The sequence below is a fragment of the Recurvomyces mirabilis genome (genome assembly GCF_035927965.1).
Source record: "Recurvomyces mirabilis strain CCFEE 5264 chromosome Unknown scaffold_4, whole genome shotgun sequence".
Taxonomy (NCBI): domain Eukaryota; kingdom Fungi; phylum Ascomycota; class Dothideomycetes; order Mycosphaerellales; family Teratosphaeriaceae; genus Recurvomyces; species Recurvomyces mirabilis.
The window spans coordinates 178,437-203,593 of NW_027041938.1; the positions used below are offsets into that span (position 1 = coordinate 178,437).

At 53.2% G+C, this 25,157-nt stretch overlaps 11 protein-coding genes across 11 annotated transcripts; 2 read left to right on the top strand and 9 right to left on the bottom strand.

Moving 5' to 3' along the window:
• Positions 1-71: 71 nt before the first annotated feature.
• LTS14_001895 (uncharacterized protein) lies at positions 72-3,170 on the bottom strand (the record flags this gene model as incomplete). Its single annotated transcript, XM_064834603.1, has 2 exons — positions 72-803; positions 858-3,170. 2 exons carry the CDS (start codon positions 3,168-3,170, stop codon positions 72-74), a joined length of 3,045 nt encoding a protein of 1,014 aa, XP_064697474.1.
• A 498-nt stretch (positions 3,171-3,668) lies between these two features.
• On the bottom strand, positions 3,669-4,985 carry LTS14_001896 (uncharacterized protein; the record flags this gene model as incomplete). Its single annotated transcript, XM_064834604.1, has 5 exons — positions 3,669-4,028; positions 4,077-4,246; positions 4,300-4,620; positions 4,672-4,873; positions 4,929-4,985. The coding sequence occupies 5 exons, from the start codon at positions 4,983-4,985 to the stop codon at positions 3,669-3,671; spliced, it is 1,110 nt and encodes a 369-aa protein (XP_064697475.1).
• Positions 4,986-5,736: 751 nt separating this feature from the next.
• Positions 5,737-6,369, bottom strand: TMA20 (translation machinery-associated protein 20; the record flags this gene model as incomplete). The annotated part of the gene is made up of 2 exons (XM_064834605.1): positions 5,737-6,298; positions 6,356-6,369. The coding sequence occupies 2 exons, from the start codon at positions 6,367-6,369 to the stop codon at positions 5,737-5,739; spliced, it is 576 nt and encodes a 191-aa protein (XP_064697476.1).
• Positions 6,370-6,796: 427 nt separating this feature from the next.
• LTS14_001898 (uncharacterized protein) lies at positions 6,797-7,900 on the bottom strand (the record flags this gene model as incomplete). Its single annotated transcript, XM_064834606.1, has 1 exon — positions 6,797-7,900. The coding sequence occupies one exon, from the start codon at positions 7,898-7,900 to the stop codon at positions 6,797-6,799; it is 1,104 nt and encodes a 367-aa protein (XP_064697477.1).
• Positions 7,901-8,200: 300 nt separating this feature from the next.
• Positions 8,201-10,676, bottom strand: LTS14_001899 (uncharacterized protein; the record flags this gene model as incomplete). The annotated part of the gene is made up of 4 exons (XM_064834607.1): positions 8,201-9,143; positions 9,202-9,798; positions 9,856-9,956; positions 10,023-10,676. 4 exons carry the CDS (start codon positions 10,674-10,676, stop codon positions 8,201-8,203), a joined length of 2,295 nt encoding a protein of 764 aa, XP_064697478.1.
• Positions 10,677-11,403: 727 nt separating this feature from the next.
• Positions 11,404-12,645, bottom strand: sgt2 (Small glutamine-rich tetratricopeptide repeat-containing protein 2; the record flags this gene model as incomplete). The annotated part of the gene is made up of 2 exons (XM_064834608.1): positions 11,404-11,476; positions 11,528-12,645. The coding sequence occupies 2 exons, from the start codon at positions 12,643-12,645 to the stop codon at positions 11,404-11,406; spliced, it is 1,191 nt and encodes a 396-aa protein (XP_064697479.1).
• Positions 12,646-13,963: 1,318 nt separating this feature from the next.
• LTS14_001901 (uncharacterized protein) lies at positions 13,964-14,940 on the top strand (the record flags this gene model as incomplete). The annotated part of the gene is made up of 2 exons (XM_064834609.1): positions 13,964-14,080; positions 14,161-14,940. 2 exons carry the CDS (start codon positions 13,964-13,966, stop codon positions 14,938-14,940), a joined length of 897 nt encoding a protein of 298 aa, XP_064697480.1.
• A 254-nt stretch (positions 14,941-15,194) lies between these two features.
• LTS14_001902 (uncharacterized protein) lies at positions 15,195-17,216 on the bottom strand (the record flags this gene model as incomplete). Its single annotated transcript, XM_064834610.1, has 1 exon — positions 15,195-17,216. One exon carries the CDS (start codon positions 17,214-17,216, stop codon positions 15,195-15,197), a length of 2,022 nt encoding a protein of 673 aa, XP_064697481.1.
• A 762-nt stretch (positions 17,217-17,978) lies between these two features.
• Positions 17,979-20,838, top strand: sin4 (Mediator of RNA polymerase II transcription subunit 16; the record flags this gene model as incomplete). Its single annotated transcript, XM_064834611.1, has 3 exons — positions 17,979-18,127; positions 18,196-18,553; positions 18,601-20,838. The coding sequence occupies 3 exons, from the start codon at positions 17,979-17,981 to the stop codon at positions 20,836-20,838; spliced, it is 2,745 nt and encodes a 914-aa protein (XP_064697482.1).
• A 154-nt stretch (positions 20,839-20,992) lies between these two features.
• LTS14_001904 (uncharacterized protein) lies at positions 20,993-21,336 on the bottom strand (the record flags this gene model as incomplete). Its single annotated transcript, XM_064834612.1, has 2 exons — positions 20,993-21,193; positions 21,259-21,336. 2 exons carry the CDS (start codon positions 21,334-21,336, stop codon positions 20,993-20,995), a joined length of 279 nt encoding a protein of 92 aa, XP_064697483.1.
• An 861-nt stretch (positions 21,337-22,197) lies between these two features.
• LTS14_001905 (uncharacterized protein) lies at positions 22,198-24,412 on the bottom strand (the record flags this gene model as incomplete). The annotated part of the gene is made up of 2 exons (XM_064834613.1): positions 22,198-24,289; positions 24,345-24,412. The coding sequence occupies 2 exons, from the start codon at positions 24,410-24,412 to the stop codon at positions 22,198-22,200; spliced, it is 2,160 nt and encodes a 719-aa protein (XP_064697484.1).
• Positions 24,413-25,157: the final 745 nt, after the last annotated feature.

Consider the following 25,157-nt stretch of genomic DNA (forward strand, 5'->3'; position numbering starts at 1 on the left):
TAAGCATCGGCATTTCGTGTATAAAACAGTACGGTTATACATGCCTGTAAGCTTTATACTTGGTTTATGTACTACTTCGTTGTCCTAGACGAGCCTGGCTGTGTGTATAGATCATATGCATCGTCCGACACGGCAACGCCGATTTCTGAGCCTTCGATAGAATCCGACATATCATCTATATCAGCCTCGTCTTCACCCTCACGATTGTCCTCGGGTTGATAAAGTGCTTCAGCAAGCTGAGCAGTATGCCACGCCAAATTCCTCTGGTGCGCAGTCTTGCTTTCGCCTGAAGTTGGCAGCTTGTATGTGGTTATCTGTTTCAGCATCGAGCGCTTCTCGTGGGCTAGAGCCATGGACAGCCTATCGTGTATTCGTGCCCGTGCCGCCTGGTCTGCCAGAATGCCATACTCGCGATAGCCAAGTGTGAGAGCGGTATGTCCGTCTATGGTCTTAGAATTCGCTGCTACGCCCTTGTATAGTAGAAGGTCTACCATATCCGGCAGGCAGCTCCAAGCTGCCATATGTAATGGTCGCCAGCCGCGAGAGTCGGCTTCGTCCAGCTTTGCGCCTCCAGAGATTAGGAGATTGGCGATGTCAACGTGTCCAAATTCCAGGGCAAGGTGCAATGGCCTCGAGCCCGCGTGAGGCCAGCGTATCTCAGCCCAATATCCTCTTCGAGCTGCCTGGTTGGTGCGCTTTCCGGGTTTAAAAGATGGTGTTGTCAGCTTCTCCTCGATATTGGTGCCTCGAGTAATGCATTCGGCTAAGAGTGCGACATGTCCGTATGCCGCTGCTAAGTGAATCTGAAAATATCGAGTCAGCCTAGAAGAGGTGTGCGAATAGCTGAGAAAACTTACTGGCTTCCAACCATACTTGTTGTAATCTTTGAGCTTCGCACCATGCTCTAGTAGAGTGGCCATGAGCTTGACATCGCCTTTGCGCACAGCATGATGCACTGGCTGCTGATCGTCGGCGTCTTCGACGGTGACATTAGCATCCTTGTGAGCGACGAGCGCGAGTGCACATCCGGTATGTCCAGCCGCTGCAGCCATATGTAGAGCTGTCTCCTCTGTCTTTTTGGTAGTCGCTTTCCACGGTACTTTCAACGCAAGCAGCTTCTCCACCATCGGTTGGTGGCCATGTAGTGCCGCAAAGTGCAACGGACTGTAGCCGAGAGGACTCCGATCTTTGAGATTCGCTCTCTCGGCCAGACAATACTCCATCATGGGTAGACTGCCGCTTTGAGCAGCATACCCTGCCATACGCCACGAATCTTTTAGCCTCTTAGGCTTGACGCCCTTCGCTAGGAGGGCCTGGGCTGTCGGCGTGTCTCCTAGCCTGATTGCAGACAACCAGGCCTCGATCAGAGCCTCGTCGTTGGGCTTGCGATACGGAATCGAGTTCACAAGACATAGAACAGTCTCAGTATGCCCGCCCACGACTGCAAGCTGTATGGGCTGTTTACCGTCTTTGTTGCAGTCTTCCGATGGAGCTCCGGCGTCGACCAGCAGCTGACAGATCTCGCTATCGCCCTCACGAGCAGCATGGTGGAGCGCAGTGTTACCATCCGAGTCTTTGAGATGTGCACGAGCGCCGGAGTCGAGAAGTAGTCGACATACATCATATCTTCTATACCGCGCAGCTTCTATGATAGGTGTTGTGCCAGTGGACGTATCGAGTTCGTTGACGTTATAGCCGTCCTTCAGAGCGCCTATGATCTCCTCGAGTCTACTCTCACGGGCGAGCTGTGTCATCATAGATAGTGTACTCTGTCGGACGAGGGATCTTCTACCAGTATCTCGACGTGGCTGCACTGCTCGTGGCGTTGCGACAACACTAGACGATGCAGCTACGTAGGCCGGCGGACTGTCTACATACGGCTGCACCGGCGAATGCTGCTCAAGCTCAACATTGACATAGTCATCGGGACTCAGAGATCGCAGACCATCAGTCAAAGGTGTCATCTTCTGCGCAATCCTCATGGCAGAACTGCTAGCAGACGATCGGATCCCTGTATTCCTTCTAGCTGGAGCCTGGTTCTCTGGCAAAGGTCGTTTCGAGATATCGCTTGAACTCCACGTCGCTGAAACGGGCTTCCGGCGGATGCTACCCAGACTTAGACCTCGATTGCGTGTGACTGTCAGCGGATTATTATCTGGACGCTGCGAACTCTTCGTAGGTATGTTAGGCGGCGGCGAAGCTGCCTCCCGCTGCTTCTCGTCGCCGGAGGAAACTGAGATGGTACCAAGAATGTTGTTGATATCATCGATTAGTTGTCCATCACCAGATGACCAAGACGGCTGTCTGTCCTTTACAGCAGGTCGAAGTCCAGTATTAGATGCTAACGAGGAAGCGTCCGGTAGATCTTTTGGCGGTCTCACTGGTGGCATATCAGGTAGGTCGTGGCCATTAATCGTAACAGTAGGATTTGCAGGCTTGGGCTTCTCCTGTGTTGGTCTGCTGTCCAGGTTCATAGCATTCCCATTTCCGCTACCCAATGCATCTAATGAATCCAGAGACACCTGCGTTGATGATGGTAGCGACTCGTCCGTCAACTCTTCTTCCGCGGCCATGACCGATACCATCAGGTTATCGTAGTCCTCGGAGCTTGCTTGAGGTCCTTTCGTGCTGACTTGCTCAATGACATTTCTCCGCTCACGCCGCGAGGATATCTGCGCTCGTCGCAACGCCTTGGCAACGTTCGACAACTCTCTGGTCCTTTGTGTAGCTGTCTCGCCACCAGGAAGCTGACAGACATTGAGCGTGAACTGTATCAGGCTGGCGCATTCGCGCAAGTCAACAAGGTACTTCCGCATTCGAGCCTCGTTGTGGATTAGGGTACCATCGCCAGGCTCACTGTCCTTGTTATCGTCTATCAGCTTTGCGGCAGGGTTACCACCCTGAAAGCCAGCAGCCACACCGTCCTGCAGACGCTCAAGTGAGGATCGGACAGTCGCCACGGCATCTTGGACACTGCCTGTCACTTGAGCTCTCTCGGTAGGCTCGGTGAAATGTAGCCATTCCTGAATCCTTTGCGTCCCTGCTTGTAGTGCCTTGACTTGTTCTCTGATCAGACTCAATGTCTCAGAGGCTGTTTTGTGGCTGTTGGCAAGCGCCTCAAGCTTTTCGTCAATCATGTTTATTGACAGAAGAAGCCCAGCAGGATCCATTGTGAAGGCAATAAATCAACAAATTGAGCTTGAGCTGATTTTGAATCCGTCCAATGGGTCGAATGTTGGTGCCTGGCCGGGGCAAAGTGGAAAAGGTTCACCGGACTATGCGTAGTGCCATTGCCTGCGCTCGACTAGACGACCATAGTTCTTTATGATAAACGCCACAGAAGTATTTCAAGTTACGCGCATGATGAGCTTGCAGCAGTCTATAGGAGATGGGCCAGTATCTTAGCATTGCCATTGCTGCGGACAGTCATTGAGGCGTCACTTGTCTCGCGGCAAATGTGCAGGGATCAGTGTAGGGATGCGGTCTAAAAGTGGATCTGCTGGCAATTCGCACCATATATAGCCGGATGGTATGCCTATCAATACACATGTAAGAGAGAGCAGGTTCCGAGCATAAGGTACAATTTTCTGTCACGACAGAGTAGTGTTGACGAGGCAATGCGCCTGTTGATGGACTATGTATACAATTCGGAGAACACCTTGGCATCTTTAGCTCGCACTCTTACCAGCGTAAGAACGCTTGATCTCAGCACAGACAGCGTCCGTCACCTCCTTCGTGCCAGCAGAACCACCCAAATCGCGCGTCAATATACCCTGGCCACAAACAGTCTCGACACATTCCATCAAACGATCAGCAGCCTGCTCCTCACCAAGCCATCTCATCATCTCCGAAGCAGTCCAAAAAGTGCCTACAGGATTCGCAACGCCTTTGCCCGTGATGTCGAAGGCTGAGCCGTGGATTGGTTCGAACATGCTTGGGTTCTTACGTGTTGGGTCCAGGTTTGATGTTGGAGCAATGCCTATTGAGCCTGCTAATGCTGCTGCTAGATCGCTGAGAATGTCGGCGTGCTAAAGTCATGTCAGTAATAGAACTATGATGAAGCGAATTCGACTTACTAGATTCGTTGCAACGATCGTGTCGAGTGAGTTGGGCTGCAACACCATCCGGCACGTCATGGCATCTACCAGCATTTTGTCCATCGTCACATCTGGGAAGTCCTTGGCCACCTCTGCAGCGACCTCATCCCACATCACCATTCCATTGCGTTGAGCATTGCTCTTAGTCACTTTCAACGCGTCAGCATAAATCGCTATCGAGAACAGCATACTTAACACTCACCAACAGTGATATGCTTCTTCGGCCTGATCTGCGCAACCTCAAAGGCAAATCGAATCAAGCGTTCAACACCGTGACGAGTGAAGATGCTGACTTCGGTGGCGATCTCCCAAGGCTGACCGACATGAGATCGGCCTCCTTGACCTGCATACTCGCCTTCGCTGTTCTCACGAACGATGACCCAATCAAGATCACCAGTCTTCGCTTTTCGTAGTGGAGACTCAGTGCCTTTCAAGATCTTCGTCGGTCGAACGTTGGCGTATTGTTGGAAAGGCTGGCAGATTGCTAATCGAAGACCCCAGAGTGAGATGTGGTCGGGTACGTCTGCATAGAGATTAGCAAACATCTGGTCAATGCACCGAGCGATTGACATACCAGGAGCACCCACAGCGCCAAACAGAATAGCATCGTGTTTCCTGAGTTCTTCTAAACCTCCATCTGGGATGTACTTGCCCAGCTTCTTATATGTTTCCGAACTCCAGTCGAAATCTTGGAAGCTGAGCTTGAATTCACCAGATGCCTCGCTCAATGTCTTGAGAACCTCAACGCCTGCGGCAATGACTTCTGGTCCGATGCCCTATCTTTGTTAGATCTGATCTGACTCGCCACATATGGCTTGGCTTGGAACTTACATCGGCTGGCATGCATGCAATGCTGTAGTCGTGCTTCTTGTCGGCGCTTGGAGACATTTTGATCGACTCTGATGTACTGCGTAACGGCCTTTGTGCTTAATTATGGTGGATGAATTGTTGATACGACAAATTGAATATACGGCTATTTTCTCTCTTATGTATGCATCATGAGGCCGGGACAAATGCCACCGACTTCGGCCAATTCAAGATCATCGGCATCTGCGTTCGCCTCTCTCCACAATCTCTCCACCAGTCATGGTCTGGAGAGGTGTAGCATTTCACGCCGTAAACTCCCGACGAGAAACACCACATTCATGATTGTCAAGGGGTCCTACAGCTAGAAGGTGAGAGTGCGTTCGCTGCAGACACTTTTTTCTGTAAAGCCAATGCTGGTGTTACAGACCATTGGCCATGTCGGCTGGATGCAATGACTTAGGACAAGATATATGACATGGATACTATAATCTTGCCATGCTACGTATATGGACTGTAGCTGTGTATACTGCTGCAATGCCGTAAAGCACTGCCTGTCCCATGGCAGCCGAGGCTGCTGGAGTGACATACACATTGTGCTCGTCCCCAGCGGCCCTTGTCGTTACACACGCCTTATCGAGGAGCCAGTAACCACCTTGACGCTGCAGCGAGGGTACTAGTACGCGCAGACCGGTGCTGAAGTATCCTCAAGTAGGATGAGCATCGTAGACGTTCCGATGGTCCCGTCTGACATTCGGGATGATACCTCTTGACCATCCGCCTAGCCATACGCCCAGCAATGCCTCTCCCGTACAGGAAACCACATTCTCCCTACTCAACTCAAATCAAGCTTCCACAGCCCATCTCCAACATAATGCCCATTTTCAATTCCCGGCCCCTTCTTCTTCTCCTTCATCTCTTTTGTGCCCATCTTCAGCACACCGACCATACACGCATTCTCCTTGCCCTCCGCCTCAACCACGACCACCTCTCCTGCCGCGATATCCGTCCCACCATTGCCATAGACCTCGCTGTCCTCAGCAGTGCCCGGTAATCTGCCACCAGGTGATGTGAGACCAGGCACCATGAGCGTCGCACCACTGAGGACGAATCGGATGGCTCCTCTGTCTATCCGTAGTCGTTGAAAGGCCCATGGATAGCGATGGATTACTTTGAGATGTGGTATGATGGGATCGTTCATATGTTGCCAGAACAGTCCTTCATTACCGAGACTGTAGAGTGAGACTCGGTCGGGTAGCTTTACAAGGTCGAGTTGTTCTTTCTTGGGTAATATCTCATCGATATGTGGTTCAAGGCGTGGATATGTTTCGACGACCTTGGCGCGAATGGCTCGTTGGGCGGAAGACTTGACCTTGGTCTTGCTGCCGGCTGTGAAGCTAGGTGGGAGTGTCAGTCTGTGCTGTTGATTAAGGTGCTATATGAGACATACTAACTCCTTCTTGAACATTCTGGCGGTTCTAGATAGTGATGTCTGTAGTATGTAATCGGGTATCTTATAGTTTGCGTCCCAAACATAAAACAAAGACCGCGACTCAAGGAGCGACGACGACCCCGCTTCCACCAAGAGGTGGATTTGCTGCTTCATTCACTGCAAATTTCGTAACGAACAATGGTGGCGGGCACGCCCGTACAAATCATGAGCATATTCTAGTTCGAGGAATGGCCATGTGAATGGCGTGAAGCGGAAGGTGAGCTGGGCAGTCAGAAAATGCTGCTCAGTGGGAGGCTATGCCATGAGACCGTGGAGCATTCATGTGCAGAAAAGCTATCTTACGGCTTCATTGAGAGCCATACCACCAACACCAACGCTTGAACGCTGCACAACAATCCACCTCTGCCGGACAAGAGCTGCTCTTTTCACCCGCAAAGATACCTCACAGACCTGTCCCAGACCCAAGCACCTTCATGCCACCCGCGTCCCCAGCAAAAGCAAGCCAGTATCTTGTCGGATGCCACGCCACATAGCTAGGACAATGAGTCGTCTCGATGGTGTGCACAACATCACCAGTGTCAGCATGGAAAATGTTGAGCCCAGGTACGCCATCCTTCGAGTCCGGCCCTGCTCCAGCCACGACATACGATCCATCGAAGCTGAAAGACAGATCTCGAACACTTGTCACCTGTGATGGCGCCGAGAGTGTATGTGTAGTCAGCCACATGGATGTATCCCACATGCTGATCGTGCTGTCGCCTGAGCCAATTGCAACGTAGCCTCCTGTAGGCGATTGGGCAACAGTGTATGCCGCAGCGGTATGTCCAGACAGAGTATGCAGATGGGACATAGTCGGATAGTCCAGGATCCTCACCGAACCTTCCTGCGTCGTAGCAAAGACTTCCCGTCCCGAGTTCGAGAACGCCATAGCATACAAGATGTGCTTGCCCCTGTCCATCTTCCTCTCGCATTGAAGCTCGTACTGTGCCGTGCCATCTATACCATTCATGCGTCTGACATCTACCGAATGCACCACATCGTCCCGTCTCCCCACTAGCATATCCTGACCATTCGGATGCCATGTCAGGAACGCACTATCGCCACCTGTCTTGCAATCCGCCAATGCTGTGCCCTTTCCACTCACGCCCGTAGCTGCTCCTGGTGCCCTAACATCCCACAGTCGTACCATGCCGTCTAGACCTGTACTCGCGAGCACGCCTTCCGTTGTCGGACAAAAAGCTACCCTCTCCACTGTATCGCCAGCCACACCAGGCGTGCCATATTCCACGCCGCCTTTGGCATGTGCATTCTTGAGTTGTGTGCTGCTCTTGACATTCGGACGGTCAGAGTTCCATATCCGGCAATCTGCGCCTGTACAGGTCGCGATCAGGGTGCCGGTAGGTGACCAGCTGAGTGAGCGTATGTTCGGCGGTATCGGAGATGGTTTTGTGCTGAGGGACTCGGAAAATAGTATTGGTTTGAGTGGCTTGAAAAAAGTAGGGAAGTCATTCTTCTTCAGCGTACGGGAGCGCAGTGCTGGCGCCATTATCGTATCCTTTTGTGTCTTTTTGGTTCACCGGCCATCACACTATCGTTCAGTGTCCGTGTTCAATATCAGAAGGCGCTTTATTGTAACAACGAAGACCAAGTTTTTACGGAGACAACCAGCTTGTGAGCTCGGACCTAGCCATGTGCTCTTAGAACTGCAGAGGACGTATATAAGGACAACATTTATTTCTAGAGATTGAGATTGGCGAGGTATCATACTAAGTATACTTGGTCAGGACTGCGAATGCGAAGCTCAGAAGTCGTTGAGTCAAGGTTGAAGGGTGTTGAGATGAAGACCCTAGCCTCCCGACGCCTGGCCATAAGCTTGTATCACAGCCTGACCTCCGTGCAGTGCCCCTTTAGCCAAAGCCTCCCTAACGTCCGGCATCTCTTCCTCCTTGACCGGCACGACAGTAGTCTTGACGAACCTCTTCGTCCCATCGACATCCTGAAGCGTGACACTCCACTTCCTCGTGGCCTGCACCATCTCGTGCGGATCGTCCAGCCTGATCTGTTGGTAGTCCAGGTCGTGAAAGCCGTGAAACATGAGCGCCGTGACCGAGTTCTTCCAGGGCTCGTGACCGCGAGATTTAAAGATGGTGACGAAGACGAACATGAGGCTGATCAGGACCATGGCGATGGGATACGCTAGCCAACCCCATCTGACATGGAAATGCTGCTCGTAATCGCTACACCAGCCCCAAGCGTAGCCTGGGCCGGTATCGTTCATCTTGCGTAACTCATTGGTCATATAAGATGACAGATTCGAGATGGAGTACTCGAAGGTATCGTAAAAGTCTTGCGTGCAGTTGTCCTCGGTAAGCGATGAAGTACATTCGAAAACTAGCACGTTCGCCGCATATGTCGTATATGCGAGTCCGGTGGCGTTGAACGTGTCAGTGGTATTCCCACTGGTCCCTATCGCCGCCACGTCGCCCGTAAGAAACCCAGTCACGCCGTCCGTCCCGACTAGATAGTTCTGCAACGCGCGTTGGGAGGCAGCGTCCACCTCAAACTCGCAGCATGTCGCATTGGGCACGATATGAGCACCCTCATATTGGCAGTCGGGTGGGTTGAGGTAAATACTGGTATTGCTGCCGTAAATTGTAGCTGCCTCTGCGCTCGTGTTCGTCCAAGTCGGTGTTTGTACGGTGTTTCCATCAGTGCCGGTATCGTTGGCTGGTGTCTCGTAGAAGGTATTGTCGATCACCTGGCCGTAATAGGTATTGACGCACCAGTACCTGCGATGTGTAAGTCAGATGCCTCGATCTCGAACGGCGGAGCTTCTAGAGTACTTACATCGCGCACTCCTTGGCGTATGGTGGAGCTTCCGGCCAGTCGGTCGAGCCCATTGCTTTCCAGTGTGCTATCAATGGTCCTATGCCCGACATGACGCTAGCATCAGGATACTGAGTGTCAGAGGTCGTATTGACGATACCAAATACTGAATTCAATGTCAGACTTCCATCTGGCAAGGTCAACAAGACTTCGCTGTTGGTATCGCATTCGTCGTCGCCATCCACGTCGCATGGTGTGATTATTGTGTCCGAGATGTCAGCACACTGATAGCAGACGGCCAAAGATGAGTATGTTTGGAAGTCACAATTTCCGGACGTGCAGTTGACCAGGTTCACAACTGTATCAGCATCGTTGACGGAGGCTGGATAGCCAAAGCCACTGTACACTGCAGTTATCATCTCGGTGAAAGGCAACTCTGCACCTGGGCGGCCACCTGTCTGCCACTTGCCTAGATAGTTGTTCGAGATTGGTACCCTGCACATCCTTTCGGAAGGATCATGGGTGTGGGTTCCAAGTTTGCTGACAATCACTTCCTGGGTGAAAACGCTGGTTCCAAGCAGAGCTACAATCAGCAGGGCACCCAGTGCTGCCCAGTGGCTGTATTCAGATGTCAGACGGGTCCTGGAGGGTGTCAGACTAGCTGAGATAGCTTACCGCCAAGCCCCTTTACTAACGACAAAGGTAAGTGCACCAGACGGTTGCCTCGCGTTGGTCAATTTGTCCATCCATCTCAGCTCTTGGTTGCCTTTCTGGAACTATGCGAAAGTCAGTTGAGGGTTCAAGAATGGAGGTGACATAGGTAGTTGTGGCAGTGCACTTACCCACAGCCAGCGCAGCTGCCCAAGGCATGAAGCCACAGCAAAAGCTATCGCCGCCTCCAATAGCGTAGTCAGGAACGCAAATACAGAATTGATTGACCAAGTATGATTCCAGTTGTCCGAGCTTTTGTTATCGTACACTGCAAGAAGTACAATCTCGATCACGACCATGAGGACTGAGATGGAGCATGCGATAAGCTCGTAAAGCCAGGCATATGTCAGGCCGAAGAAGCCTCGTCGAGTCTTTGGGGCCTGGCCATTGGGTACGTTGGCTTGGCTTGCTTGCGACGTGCTGGCTACGCTTCCAATGGAGCCTGCGGGATAATTGATGCTTGCAACCCCATTGGTATTGCCAGAAACTGCTGAAGATGGCACTGGCAGAATCAGTAACGGAGGCTCCGAGGAAGATGGTGGTGCTTGGCCCTGGGCGATGTCGGCGGTACTGGAGTCCGCTGGGATTTGTCCTCCAGGAGATGGCTGGGGACTAGCGAGTGTCTGAGAAGGAGCAGACGCATGGAGATCGATAGGCGATGGCGACGCGCTCGCGTTCGTACCAGCTGGGAGAGCAGCATCACCGTATTCTACACTGTTGGCACGATAGACTGGACTGCTCGGGGCAGATGGAGGGTTTGAGCTGCGCTGTGGTAGAGAAGCCATATCCTGTTACCGGAAGACCGTCCTGCCGCGGACCAGATTATCGTCCCTCTTGAACGAAAAGGCTAGAATAACACGCAAGAAGGAGGAAGAGGTGAGACTTTGACAGATACGTACCAGTACTTATCGTTGACCTTCGCCAAATCAGTTGGCCAGACAGATCGCGCGAGCGCCATATTGGCCCCAGATGCACGTTGAGATAGTACCGAAGAGCTCAAGCATCAAGTTGTGCCTGAGTACAAAGCCACATTACATTAGTGGGATCAGAATACCGAGTTACTAGTGGTTGATGGTGTCGCTTGTAGGGCTGTTGATTGAGGCTGAGTGTCGTTTTCGGGGACGTTAGACTCGATTGGTTTGACGTCCGGGGTCAAGCCCTGTCATATCTAATGTAAATTGCTTCGGCCCGCTAGGATGGATCGTTTGACAAAGCCGAAGCCGAAGTGGAGTGGCGCAGATCCCAGGAGGTCGCGGATGCGTGTTAGTCCTTTCACAAAAGGCACGCTGAGCTTGTATGGCCAAGACTTCACAATGCTTCGAGCCAATAACCCGTATGGACAGAAAATGCCACGCATGCTCATTCGTGGATCTAGTCCCGGCGGAGCCGAGGGGTGTGTGTATCTGCTTGTACAGTGCATTTGAATTTGACGATTATCAGCGTGGCCAGTTGAACGCCTTTCATTCTATATCGTACTTGAAGTCATACCTCATACCACGACCTAACAGTATTCTATTGTCCACCAGCGCCACGTCCAGCACCACCAGCGCCGCCGCCGCCCATGCCGCCCATAAAGTTCCTTGCCCTATGCAAATTGTCAGTAATGACATGGACAACCTCAATTGCCAAAACTCACATCTCCGCTATGGCGGGATCGTTCATCATAGAACTCAAGTCTGGCATCCCACCACCACCACCCTGCTGCCCACCCGCACCTGCTTCTCCCCCGCCACCACCTCCACCACCAAACCTTCCAGCCAGATTCCTCAGCTGCGGGTTATTCATCAAATTACTCATCATCTCCGGGTTACTCATAACATTCTGCGCCATCTGCCTCATCATGGGATTCTGCATAATACTGCTCAGATCCGGCATTCCTCCTCCGCCTCCTCCACCGCCACCCATACCACCCAACATCGACGCCAGACCACCAAGGTCAGGCATACCGCCGGCACCAGCTCCACTTCTCGCAGCTTCTTGTGGCTCCTCTTCTGCTTCTTCTGCAGCTTCCGGTCCTTCTTCCTCCTCTACCTTTCGCTTGGCAGTCTCGTAACCCTTCTTCATTGCATCGCTGCCCCCATTGCCTTCGGCTTCGATACCTTTCTGATAGGCTTCCATACTCGACTTTGCGTCGCCAAGTGCAAAGCAAGCTAGGCCCAGTCTCGACCATGCCTTGGTGTACTTCGGATCTGCTGCCGTGGCGAGCTCGGCATCGTTCTTCGCATATTCGTGCTGGCTGTTTGCTGAGTATGCCGCTGCGCGATTGGATAGATAGATAGGGTTCAGCGGGCTGATCTCCAGGGCCTTGGTGTAGAGGTCGATTGCAGTCTGGTAGTCCTTCTTCTGCATAGCGGCGTTCCCTTGTCCTTTAAGCTTCTCGCTCTCTTCTGTAGGCTTGCCATCACCACCGCTAGTCGTTGCCGCGGCACCCGATGATGCTGGTTGTGCGCTGCTTGACGCGCCGGCTGGACCTTTGCCCTTGAGCTTCTCGTACACGCCGTATATTGCCAGAAGGTTTTGCCCTCCGACTGCATCTTTCATTGCTTCCTGGTCGGTGGGATCTACATGAAAGCATTCTGCTATGCAGTTCTGCGCAATCTCAATGCTGTCTGCGTCTTCAGGCTGGAGTGTGCCATCTTTGAGCGATGTGGATAGGAAGTCGTGGATTGCGAGCGCAAGGCGCTTACGGGAATCGGTTGCCTGAGCGTCGTAGTCAGTATGGAGCCGCAGTTGGGTCAGGGCGTTGCCTACCATATTAATGAATTGGCCCAATTGGGCAGTCACGAATCTTGGGCGGGGTTTTCTTGAGTTCCAGCTGAGATTGGTTATTCGACAATCTGTGAATAGCTGAGAACAATGGTTAAGCGGCGGTAGCAGGTTTGTCTATCATTGAACAGTTGGTGCCAATGAGAATAGAGAACTTTCTAGACCAACCTCGTGGTCCCGGGAAAGTTGTATCGCAAGGTACGCGTTGCTTGGCGTACGTAGAGTGGGGCGTACTTTCACGTGCGCGGGACAGATGCCGATGAGATATTCAACATATGATAGAACCATGTTTGCTTTACACGTTATAGACCAAGCAGCGCTCGATGCTAGCCTTGAAAACTATCAAGCTTCTGGCAAATGCTAAGGGGCTGCAACACAGTTCGTATCGCCACCACCAATTGCGACGCCGCCGAAAGCTCCAGTCACTTTCTCTCTACCATAATTAGATCAAGCCACTTGCTTGGGATTTTCTTGTCCGGGCAACACTTGGTCATTGATACGGGAACGCTTGATCATTGACACGCCACTGATCACGCTCACCGAACGCATCTGCATCCGACCATAATGACTGTGAAGTCGCTTCTCCATTATACGAAGTCGTAGTAGGTCGACAGTCGGGCCAGGGCGAGGGAGATGGGAAGTGTATAGTGCTCTTGCCGTGGTAATGATCCTTGAATTGGACCAAGAGCCGCTGTTCAGAATGAGAGAGCAGCCATAAAGTCGCCCGCCGCAACATGACGACCCTCTGAATGGTAAGACGAAAAAATGCGCTGCAGCACACCAAGACGATTGTTCTTCACAATGTTACGCTGATCTGTGTCTGCAGACGTCCTATGCGCAGCTAGTTTGACCTGCTCATGAAGTTCATGCTGATCTTGCTGCTCGCCATGGGTGGTGCGTGTGTTGACTATTACCTGGATATTGGGTCGCCACGTGCACACTGGGATTTTGCGTCGTGTCTGATACCCATTTGTCCCGAGGCTGGTTTAACAAATGTCTTCTCAGCTTCACACTGCTGTCTGCGCAGTGCGCGCTGTAGGGTCTTGTCAGTGTCTGCGGTTTGTACTTGTGCTACGTGGAGTCATCGAACAGCAATAGTAGACAGGACTGCGCTGCGCCTCTGCTTGTATGCTGTACACGTCTTGGTGATAAAAAGGAAAGGTGAAGTTGGGTAACCGAGAAGAGCAGAACGGATACACCCGTCACTAGTCGGAGGCTCTCGAGCTTATCGTGCTCACCCCATGGCTCGACTCGACTCTCCACATCCGCGAACCATACCGATTTAACATCTTACTATAAATCCACAATGTCGACCAACCCACCCCGCTCCAAACGCTCCCGGACCTCTTCCTCGATATCCCAACGAGCATCACGAACGATAGGCAAAACCGAAATAACAATAAACGTCTACGACCTCCTACCCGTGCGTCTTGACGCTCATCACATCTGCACCACCCACCTCCCATGAGACCAACACTAACTAACGCCCAGCCTCCCTGATAGCCCTCCCGCCTATCGAGTCTGCTCTGGACCCTCGGCTCCGGCCTCCTGCACACGGGCGTCGTAATCCACGATCGCGAATACGCCTACGGCGGGCACAACCGGCGCAACACAACCGGCGTCTACCACACCCCCCCCGGCCACGAACCCCCCGGCGGAACCTTCCGATGCTCGATCCTGCAAGGCATCAGCTTCCTTCCCATCCACGAGATCGACAGCATAATCCACCGAGTCTCGGAAGAATTCCTCGGGGAAAAGTACAATTTATTAACGAATAACTGCAACCACTTCACCTCAACCCTCTGCTCGCGGCTTACGGGTAAACCGGCGCCGGGATGGGTGAATAGAGCAGCGGGGATCGGGTTGGCGATTCCGTGTATGGTGCCTAAAGAATGGATACAGCCGCCAGACCACGAGACGGCCGAAGGCGAATTGATAGATGGAGATGAAGAGGACGAGGACGAGGACGAGGACGAGCAGGCGGCGATGTTGGATAGTGATCGGAGACGGACGAGGCGGGCGGAGGAGGAGCAGCGGCAGAGACGCAGTGCGGCGGGTGGTAGTGGTAGGCGTGCAGCGGGTGGTAGTAGGAGTGCGGCGAGCAGTAGGAATACACTCGATTCTTATGATACGGGCACGAAGGGCAGTAGTTTGAGTTTAGTGGGTGGGAGGAGAATAAGTTGGGTTGAAGGGACGCCGCCGCCGCGATTGGTTAGTGTGGGGGATACGAGTGGGCGGGAGATGCCTGTGGCTGAGAGGGCGCCTGTGCCTGTTAGACGATAGCTTGAGGAAAGCTTGAGAACATGGTCATGAAGTACTTGGAATTGTTCGGTATTAGATAGACCTTCTGCGCTGCTTTAGAGATGGCGCGGTAGGCTACGATAAGCGGTGCGATCACGATCCTCACATCTGGGATCGTTTCGCTTTACGGTGCGATAAGAATGGTTCTTCTACCACGTCATCCACGCCCTACGATCCAACCTCTACAAATCCCATCCGCAACCACAACATGCCTTTACAACCACTTGTCCTCCCTCTCAAGCCTCCACACTCTTCCTCTTCAACCCAGGAAACAAGGGCGTCTTCACCGGCGACGTATTGACCCTCGCATCCTTCGCCTTGACTGGCGTCATCGGCTCGCCGCCAGATGCATTCGAGACCTGCCGCAGCTTACTCGGACTCTTCGCTGGACTCGGCAGGCTGCCCTTCTTCACCACATTGTTCTTAGCAACGGTGGCGGCGGCCTTGCTCTGGCCGAAGACATTTGTGATGGCATTGGACTTCTTCGATGGTTGTTGCGGCTTGCACTTCGCCTTACTCGTGGTCTTGGTTGACTTTGTTGGTTTCGTGCCCTTGAGGTTGCTTGCCGCGATCTTCTTGGCCATGGTTGCAATTTTGGCGCTCTTTGGTGCTGACTTTGTCTGGCTGCTCTTGTTGAGCTTCTCAAATGCAGTAGGCGCTTTCTTCGAGGGCGTGCTGCGATCTGATTCGTCTGGTGTAGGAAGGCGAAGACTCTCGCTCACCATGATGTTCTCGCCATCAGCAATCACGTTTTCAATGCTCGATAGGACGGAAGATCTTCTGCTGCTCAGCGGACTCCAACAATCCGGACTGCGTTCAGTGTGTCGTGGCGTTGATATCACAAGTGGTGGCTTGAAGCTGTTGTTGATATGCTCAGCTGTAGGCGGAGCGATCGGTATAGCTTCTTTCGGTCCACAGCTCGAAAGCACAACTTGTGCCCTCTTCGCCGCAGCCTTAGCCACATCCTCCTCACTAACTTCACTAAAATCATCCACCACCACAGGCTCGTTCCATCTTCTCATCGCAGCTTTCTCCGCCACTTCGTCGCAAGTCCCTTGCACGATGATATCAAAGCAGTCTCGGAAGCCTCCAGCCGCAGGTGGCGGATCAGGATTGATCCAAATCGCGAGGCCACCATCCTTGCGATTCCTGACAACTCCACACATCTCCTTGACCAACCTCTGCAAGCCTTTCACTTTCAAAGTCGTGCCTACCACGACTACAGCATCTGGCCGCCGCCGCAGATCCTCCACAGACACTGCACCAATCGCTGCCTCATCAGGTCCACTCTCATGGTAAAGCACCATACGTGGCCGAAGACGTCCCACTCCGTGACTTCGCTTGCCCTCGAAGGTGGTACGGATGTTGTTGACTTCGTCGCACTTCGCGCATAGTGGAGCTTCCGATCCAGCAAAGAGTGCCGCATCCATGTCTGACACATCGTGACATTTCGTGCAGACCATCTTGTCAAGTCCACCATGTAGCTGCACAGATCGTGGCCACTTTCCACTCTCGTCCTTGGTCAGTGGCGTACGCGTGCGAAGCGGCTCCATGTTCGTCTCCAGTCCGTCGACATTCTGGGAGTACAGTCGCATCAACCGACCGTCCTGCGCGATCGTGGCAAGCATGTGGTGGAAAGGCGTCGGTTTCGCGTCTTTTGTCAGACGCGCCATTTGGCTGATCATGGAGTGGAATTGGGTAGTCGACGCGTCATCCTTGTATACGGACGCGTCAAAGAGATGCTGGCCTGATCCTTTGAGATTGTGCTCCTTCTTCAGACTACAGAACAGTCCTTCTTTGGATCGGAAGTCCGGTACGCCTGCGGACTTGGACATGCCAGCGCCAGCAATAACCACAATCTTTTGCCTCTTGTGGAGCACGTTCATGACCAAGTCAAGATTGTCCTGCTGCTCGTAGCTCAACTTCCCAGCTCGCAAGTTCAGGTACTCGGTCGTGCGTTCTTTAGGGTCCTTTGATATCCGCCTCCGCTTAGCAGGTCGCCGTCCGTCCTCCGTGTTCGATTCCATACCATCTGGTGTAGGTGTGCCATGTTCGGAAGTTTGCTGTGATGCTGGTGGCGAAGGGTAAGGCACGGGCGGGCGCGATCTCGGTGCCATTGCAAAGTCGAAGTAGTCCGGCGGTTCTGGCGAGCTGGACAACACGCTGAGCGGTGAGGAAGGCGCGTCGAGCGATGTTGGAGAAGGTGGAACAGACGACAAATCGGAGGAAAGGTCGGAGTCGGAGTGTGCGTCTGCCATATTGGGCAAAGAAGACGGCATGCCGCAGGAGAGCAGGAGCGAGGTGCGGAAGGTGCGCGGGCCGGGCGCACGTCGTATTGTCGTAGTTTATTCACCGTGACAATAGCATCGTGTATATATATAATTCTCGGTAATTCACCGCGAGTCCTTCGTATTGTTGGTGGGGTCGAATAGTCGCGTGTTCGTGAGCTGGAGGAGGAAGGTGCAGTGAGGATGGCTGGCGGAGGAGGAAAGTGCAGGATGCCGGGCGTCAGGAACGAGGGGACCCCCTCGGACGCTACCTGCATTCGGTATGTTGTTTATCAGGAGGACAACAAATTGCATTATTATTATCCTTCCACACACAGATGTCGTTCGCTCCGTATGGCCATAGGGGACTCCACAGTATCGAAGAGTACTCCATCTGTCCGCGATCGTGGTCAATCATGTGCTCAAGGACTCGGTAACATCGTCTCAGGCAGGACATTTGAGCCTCACGGAAGCAGACTTCATCCGGTCGTCTTGGCATTTCCACGTATTATTGCTGCAGCTCGCAAACACCAACGCGCTGGAACCGCCACTCTCCTTTATTGCGCAGGAGATATAACTCGGATGTGACCACAGCTGTTTCCGTGGATAGAATTGGATAGAGTCTACTGCGACTCGGCACGCTCATGGTAGTGTACATCAGCCTTGCTCATGCGCATGATCTGAATGCAGACCATCCATCAAAATGGACACTGGAGAGACATGGAGACCCAGCCAATGATGCCAGAAGCCGACATGACGGGCGTGAGCATGCTGGACCCGATGGACGATCTCTTTGGTGAGGCCGCGGACGGTCTAGGTGTGAACGTCGCAATGCCTGCTCCACCATTGACCGCACCGCTTCTCTCCTGCATAAATGACATGCAGCGCACAGGATCGTGCTCGTGAGTCGCCAAACCTCCTCTCTCCATGGGAATGTCACATCGCAAGACGGTAGGTAACGGTTCTCCAGGAGACTTGCTTGGTCCAACTCCGGCAATATTGCTCATATTTCCAAACATGGTCGGCACGTCGACCTTCACTGTGTCTTGCGCGACCCGAGATCTGGAGATTGGAAGCTCAGTCCAGCGTCCAAACATATTATCACTGCACCAGAAGGAGTGAAGTTTGTACATCTCGCCTTCAACAGAGCCGGGAATGAGCTGGCAGTCGTTGATAGCGTCAACGGCCTTCACATGTATAGCGCAGGCAGTATGCTTGGACACATGCTGCCGGCGCCCACAGATGCATCTATCAACGACCCCTCACGGACTTCTTTAGACGCAGCTGTTGGAGTGTACTGGTTGCCGACGTATCAGATCGACTTTAGGGTAGGCCTATTACCACATTTGGCGTGTGTCATGCTAACAAGGTGAAGGCACCCTTCATCACTCCAGCCACCAAAGTCGGCGACCACTGGCTCACTAGTATGCATATGTCGAACACAAATCTACCGAGAGTACACAATGCGCTCGAGGGCAGAAATGCTTTGATGCATGTTAGCGCGACCAGCAAGCTCACTCTGCTCTTTCAGAACGAACTCGGAGTATGGCATGCACTACATTCGGTGCTAGAGGAGTGGCACACGAGCAAAGACATCCTGACGCATGCTGCTATAGGCATGGAAGGTGATCATTTGATCTTAGTGACCCACGATCACGCAAGGCGCTTCCGAGTGTACAAGATTGTGATAAATTGGAACGCCGTGCAGCAGAATCCCAACGGAGGTGTGGTAACAATTGCGCCAACAGTAGATGTCAGTCATCTTAGCATGCTTGGACCTGAGCGGCCAGAACTCGCACAACTCACGAGTCTGCACATCCTATCAGCAGCAGCACCGCACGCTGATCCGAGCGCATCTGCGACAACCACAGTGGCGGCAATTTATACGCATGTTCCGACTGCGATGGGTGCAGTACAGCAGAATGACTACTTCAGTATGCTTGTGCGGTGGGATATTGAGACTGTCACACCTACGCTCCATGGGAGTTTCGCGAAGCTAAAGCAGAACGGACCAACAACGAACACACGACCAGTCACCGTGCTGAGACGACAACCTGATATTCTTCTCAGCAAGATCATACTGAACCTTCAAACCTTGCATCACAACACTGCCATCGCTTTGATCAGCAGCCTAGGCACGATCGATTTATATGACCGCGCAACATGGACGCCCATCGAACACTTGGGTGATACGACCACGGCTTCGACTTTACAACAAAGTGGGCTAGGGTTCTCTTCAAGCGAGCACTCGGCGAATATTGCCGGCAATGCAGACTGTTGCATGCTCGCCTGCACCAGACCTGATGGAAAAGTAGAAACCAAGAACGTCTCCCTTCGCTTCGGCTGGCAACCGATAGAAGACGGCATAACAGACACCAAGGGCATGGTCGAAACAGCCATCGTCTGTCTCGCTCGACAATACACCCAACTAATCTCCATGACCGCGAGCACAGACGAAGTCATGGCGGTGCTACCAAGAGACCTAAGCAAGGACTCGAAAGTACTATTTGTTCGACAAATCATCAAAATATTGGTCAGAGTCCTCGACGTCTCGATGGTAGACCAGCAACGACAGCAACAGGCTGTGCTAAAAGAGGCCATGCATCTCCGTGCTCTAAGCGCACAGCTCGTCTTGAACGAGACCATACCTGAAGTCCAATCAGGGGCGGATCACGCCCGACCTCGACGAGAATTCGCGGCCCAATACGCCTACGTCTACCTCCACATGCGCCAAAACGCCCTGACACTCATGACGACCTTCGCGCCCAAAGAAAAGGAGCTCCTAGCCCGACAACCCGACCTCGTCCCCTCACTCACTGGTCTACTAAAATGGTACACAAACCTCCTAATCTACTTCACCGAGACCTTCCGTCAAGTCAACCACCTCGTCACCCAATCCAACGGCACCAGAACCGCAACCTCCGTCTTCCAAACTCTAATCCACGACAAGGGGAACCCAAGCCTCATCCTCTTCCTCTCCAGCTTCCCCCGAGTCCTTCTGAACATGCAAACCCGTGTGGCGCCAACCTTCGTCAAATGGGTAACCCTCGCCCACGCCCGAGGAAGACTAATGGAGCATAAACTCCAGATGGAAGATTTCCTACACCTCGTCGAGACCATGCCGTTCAAATACCCTGCTTTTATCGAACTGATCGTTGAAGTCGACGGGGCTGTGAGGGCGGCGTATATGGAATCTGGGGCTAGTGCGGAGAGGAGGGTGGAGTGTGAGATTGAAATGATCACTCAGGGAGTTATTCCGCCTGAATTGCGACCAGCGGTGGAGCAGATGGTTCAGAAGATTTTCCCGAAGTTTTGTCGAGGGGTGGATATGGGGCGAGTGTATTTTTGGGATACGGAGTGGTTGGGTATTGAATATGCTCTCCCTGATCAGCGGAAAAGCGGTGGTGGTGGTGAGGGGGGTGGTGAGGGGCTGGGTTTCGATGCTTTGAGGAAGACGCCCTTGAGGAAAGGGATGGGGTTGAGACAGTGTCGGAAGTGTGGGAGTAAGATGGAGGATTTGGATGTAGAGGGCAAGGTGTTCTGGCCGGATTGGTTGCGAAATTCGCAGCGGCATTGTTTCTGTCAGGATTCGTGGTGGGGTGGGCAGTGTTGAGACCCGTCCGTCCATCCATCCATCCATCCATCCAATGCAGATGAGATCTCGCCACAGTTGGGTCTCAACATACGATATGACAACTCCTTCATCATACAACTCTCGCCACTTAATCTAGGTTTATTATATCATATATATCACACCCTGCACACTTCTACTTCTTACTCTCCTCCCCCTCCCTCTCCATCCCTTCGCACCCGGCCACCTTCCCCGCCATCTGCTCCACGCTCCCATATCCATCCTTCTGCGGATCTCGGTTCGCACTCGCTTGCTTCATGCTGTCGATGCCGGCCGCTTTGTCTGTTTCGGCGGATTGTTGCCAAGAGGTGGCGCCGGTTACGCTTCCTACTACGCTCTGTGGATAAGAAAATGGGGTTAGTGGGTGGACGTGGTGTGTGTGGTTGGGGGGATAATGCGTACTTCTGCTGCGCCTTTGACGTATTGGGCATGGCCGCCGATGAGGGAGGATTGTTGTTGCTGTTGGTCGTTGGAAGACATCTTGACTGTTGGGCTAGATTGAAATGATGTAGATTCCGGGAAAGTCGATGATAATATCAGAACTCGCAGATGATAATTGTCGGCTCTCGATCATCATCAAAGCCAATTTTTGGTGATGTATAATGACGTCGTCCTCGAGGATCTAGCCGAAGGAAAAAGATCATGATAAGATCAACCCTCGCCACTCAACCCGGCTCATTGGACGAACCGCTTTCGCATGGCCATGGTTGATGGAATTATTGCAGTGCTTTGCTGTCATTTCCGCCAGCCAGACATGTTCCACAAGGGGGACTGCCTCACACTACGTACGCGATCCATCACAAACGACTTTTGCGCACGTATCGTGACACTCTATCCAAGGCCATTGCGGACGAGCCAGATGAGGTTGGAAGTGGATGGAGGATGACTACCTTAGGTTGAAGTGTCAAGAAATGCCATAGCCGTTGCACACCAATCGGTGTAAAAGACACCAATCGAGGAAGCTCACGCTATACTATTCTATAGCTACCACACCTCACAATCATAACGTCATAGCACTACCAAAAAGCAGCAGCCTGAAAAAGTCGTCCTTGCCCTTGAAGTCATTGGTATCATATGCCACGCGCTGTGCACATCCCCTATGCCATCTATACTACTACCAGAAAACCAAGCCCTCCACCAAAAGAAACAGAAGCCATAGCAATCATCATCACCAGCTCATAACCCGGTAGGACCATGCCAGCCCAAGGACAAATCACCGATGCGGTTTCCCAAAGGGATCCCAATCGGCGACTTCATGAGCCAATCGCTCCTAGCGAGGCGCATACGGATTCCCACTCTGATCTGCTCCACCCGAAACAAGGACAAACATCAGCAAACACATTATCCCCGTGTCCCATAAAGCCTCTGCCAATACGTACCGGGCTGCTGCTGCTGCCTCTGGCCCTGTCCTCCACCGCCACCTCCGCCGCCACCGCCACCATAACCCTGGGGCATCATCGGCAACGGCATGCCTTGTCCATTACCTTGCATGCTCTGCTGCATAGTATGCATCTGCATCGCCATCATGGGGTTTTTGCTCCACACGTTCATCATTTGCTCCTGCCGCTGATGCTCCTCGGTTCGTTTGCGTTGCTCCAGCCGCTTTCTACGCTCGCGTTTGCGCTTTTCGATTTCGTGGATTTCACGTCTAGCGAGAAAAGAAAGTGCGATGATTAGCGGACAATAGTTTTTGTTAGGGGGTGAGTTAGGATATGCATACCTCTGCTCATTCATCTCCTTCCACTCTGAGAAAGCACCTTTGATACCCAAAGCCGCAATACCCACAGCGGCTGCATCTTGCACCCAAGCCTTCGTTTGCTTCTTCCTAGCCTCCTCGGGACTCATCTCACCCTCCGCCACAAGCCGATGCCGTTTCTCGTGCGATTCCATCGAGGAGTAGACACCATGGGCGGCGTGGATGGTAGCAATAGTAGCCAGACCCGCCGTCAACAGCTCTTTCCCCTTCATGTGCTTTCTTTTGTTCTCCATGTCAGTAGTGCTACTACTATCACTGTGTTGCTCGCCGTCCTTGCTCTCATTATTATTGTTATTCTTGTTGTCGTTGTTGCCGTCATTTCCGTTCTGCTGCTGTCCTCGATTACGGTTCGCAACTAATGCACCAGCACCAGCGCCCGCCGCCCCGCCCGCGGCGACATCACGGCCATTAATGCCGCGGTCTTGACCTTGACCGCGAGCGGTACCGGCTTGACTGCGGCGAGTACTGCGATCGTCTGTATCTGAAGGGGGTGAGCGACGCTTGTCTCGGCGACGATTGCGGGAAGGCACATACGAGTCTGCGCTGGAGTTTGAAGGTGAGCGACGTTTGCGTGACTTGGAGCGTACCCGATCATAGATGGCCTTGCCAGCTGCAGCGACTGCACCGCCTGCTACCAAACCCTTGAGTGCGCCTGCACCACCCCCTCCTTCGCCTGCCTCGCTGCGAGCGCCTGGACCACGTGATGCTGATCTTCCCCTGAACCTGTCTATGACACTGCGACTGCGGGAACGGAGACCGCCACCAGCACGGGAATCTGGAGAGTAATCCCGTCCACGTCCATCCGGTCCGCGAGATTTGGATCGGGAGCCGTTGGCCAGGCGATTGACAGCCAGACCACCAATAACAGCTTCAGCAAGATGGATCTTTGACTTCTCCTCTGGCTTCTTGCCTTGGAGAAAACCATCGATACCACCAGCACCAAAAGCCGCCGTGGCAATGCGCTTTCCTTTCTCGCCAGTCCATGGGCCAGCCTCCTTACGCGAGCGGAAAGCCTCGACGGCACCAGCGACGAGTGCAGCTTGAGCAGCCTGGGCCCACTTGCGTTCATTCTGCTTGCCACCGCCACGAGAGCGGCTTCGAGAGTCCTCGTCCGAGTAACGTCCGCGATTGGCACGTGAGCGAGACCGGCCGGAACGGGCAGAGCGACCATCACGAGATGAGGAGCGGTCCTTGTCCTTGTCTTTCTTGCCGAGTGCTGCACCAACGATGCCGCCTAAGCCGAGACCCTCGAGCGTCTCCTGGATGCCCGACTTCTTGCGCTCATGACGGCGTGGCGGCGGGGAGTCGGAGTAATCGGAGTCGTAATCACGATCATCGCGACGGCGTCGATCTCTCTTGTCTCCACGGCGACCAGCGGCGTATCCAGCAGCTCCTCCTGCTCCAGCGCCGTAGACAGTGGACCGGTCGTCGTCGTAGTCATCGTCGTATCTGCCCCCACGCGCGCTCTTTGCACGGCGGGGAGGTGCATTGTAGTCGTCGTAGTCTCCATTCCGGCGCGAGTTACGTCCAGGCGGTGGGAAGTCCCTGGGAATGTCCTCAACGCTGTCATCGCGACCTCGAAACACCAAATCACGTGGTCCAGCACCCTTGCCGCGCTCAATGTACGTCTCTTCCCTCACGTAGTCCGGCTCGTCGTTGCCTCGTGGTCGTGTTCGTCTGTCGCATGTCAGTATAGTTGCCTATGAGTGAGACGGGAGTGAATACTGCTTACACGCTATGATACCGGCGTGGACCATCATCGTCGTCGTAGCCGCCACGTGACTGGCCGTATTGAGACATGGTGGGAATGGAAGAAGTATGTGTGGTGGAAGAAGGAAGCGGTCGAGAGATGTCTCAAGGTGTGTCGGAGGATTTATGATGACTGAGTGAGACAGCGTGTCGCTTTAGGTTCGCATAGGTACGGCTCGCAACAGTCTCACTTGGCGAGCTGGTAGTGGGGCGTCGCCTTCTTGGCTGTGCGGCCTTACGAGGCTGTGTACAGTGTGCAGCTCACCGGCCGGGGCGCAATCGAGGTATGATGACCAGGTGTGAGTCGTTGGGGGTGGATGCCGTGATGTCAATATTGGTAAAGCGTGCTATTGGTGTCCAGGTCGGCCTGTCTATCTGTTCGCCGCGGAAAGGTGGCAGGTGGCAGGTGGCACGTCTCAGCACAAGCTTCGAAGGGTGAGGCTAGGGACTTGGATGGTTCAGGGAAGGAACGTTGCACAACGGTGGGGCGACTGCCACACTCGCGCCTGCATGCACGATGACGTTGAATTAACTGTTGATATCAAAGGCACATCCTGGTCGCTGCTGCCCAACGGTGTTTCAGCATCGCTCATCCATCCCAGCAAGTGAAGATTGTGACGATGAATTCACTTGCGCTTCATGTGTCGTCTATGTGCGTGTTCAGAGGAGTAGAGTCAAGATAGAACATGCGACGGCCGTCTTCAGATCGGGCCCGGCCGGAGTTTTTATCCGCCCTATTGCGCCACTCTCCCACAATTGGAAACATCCATGGCATGAACATTGACAGGGTACAGTA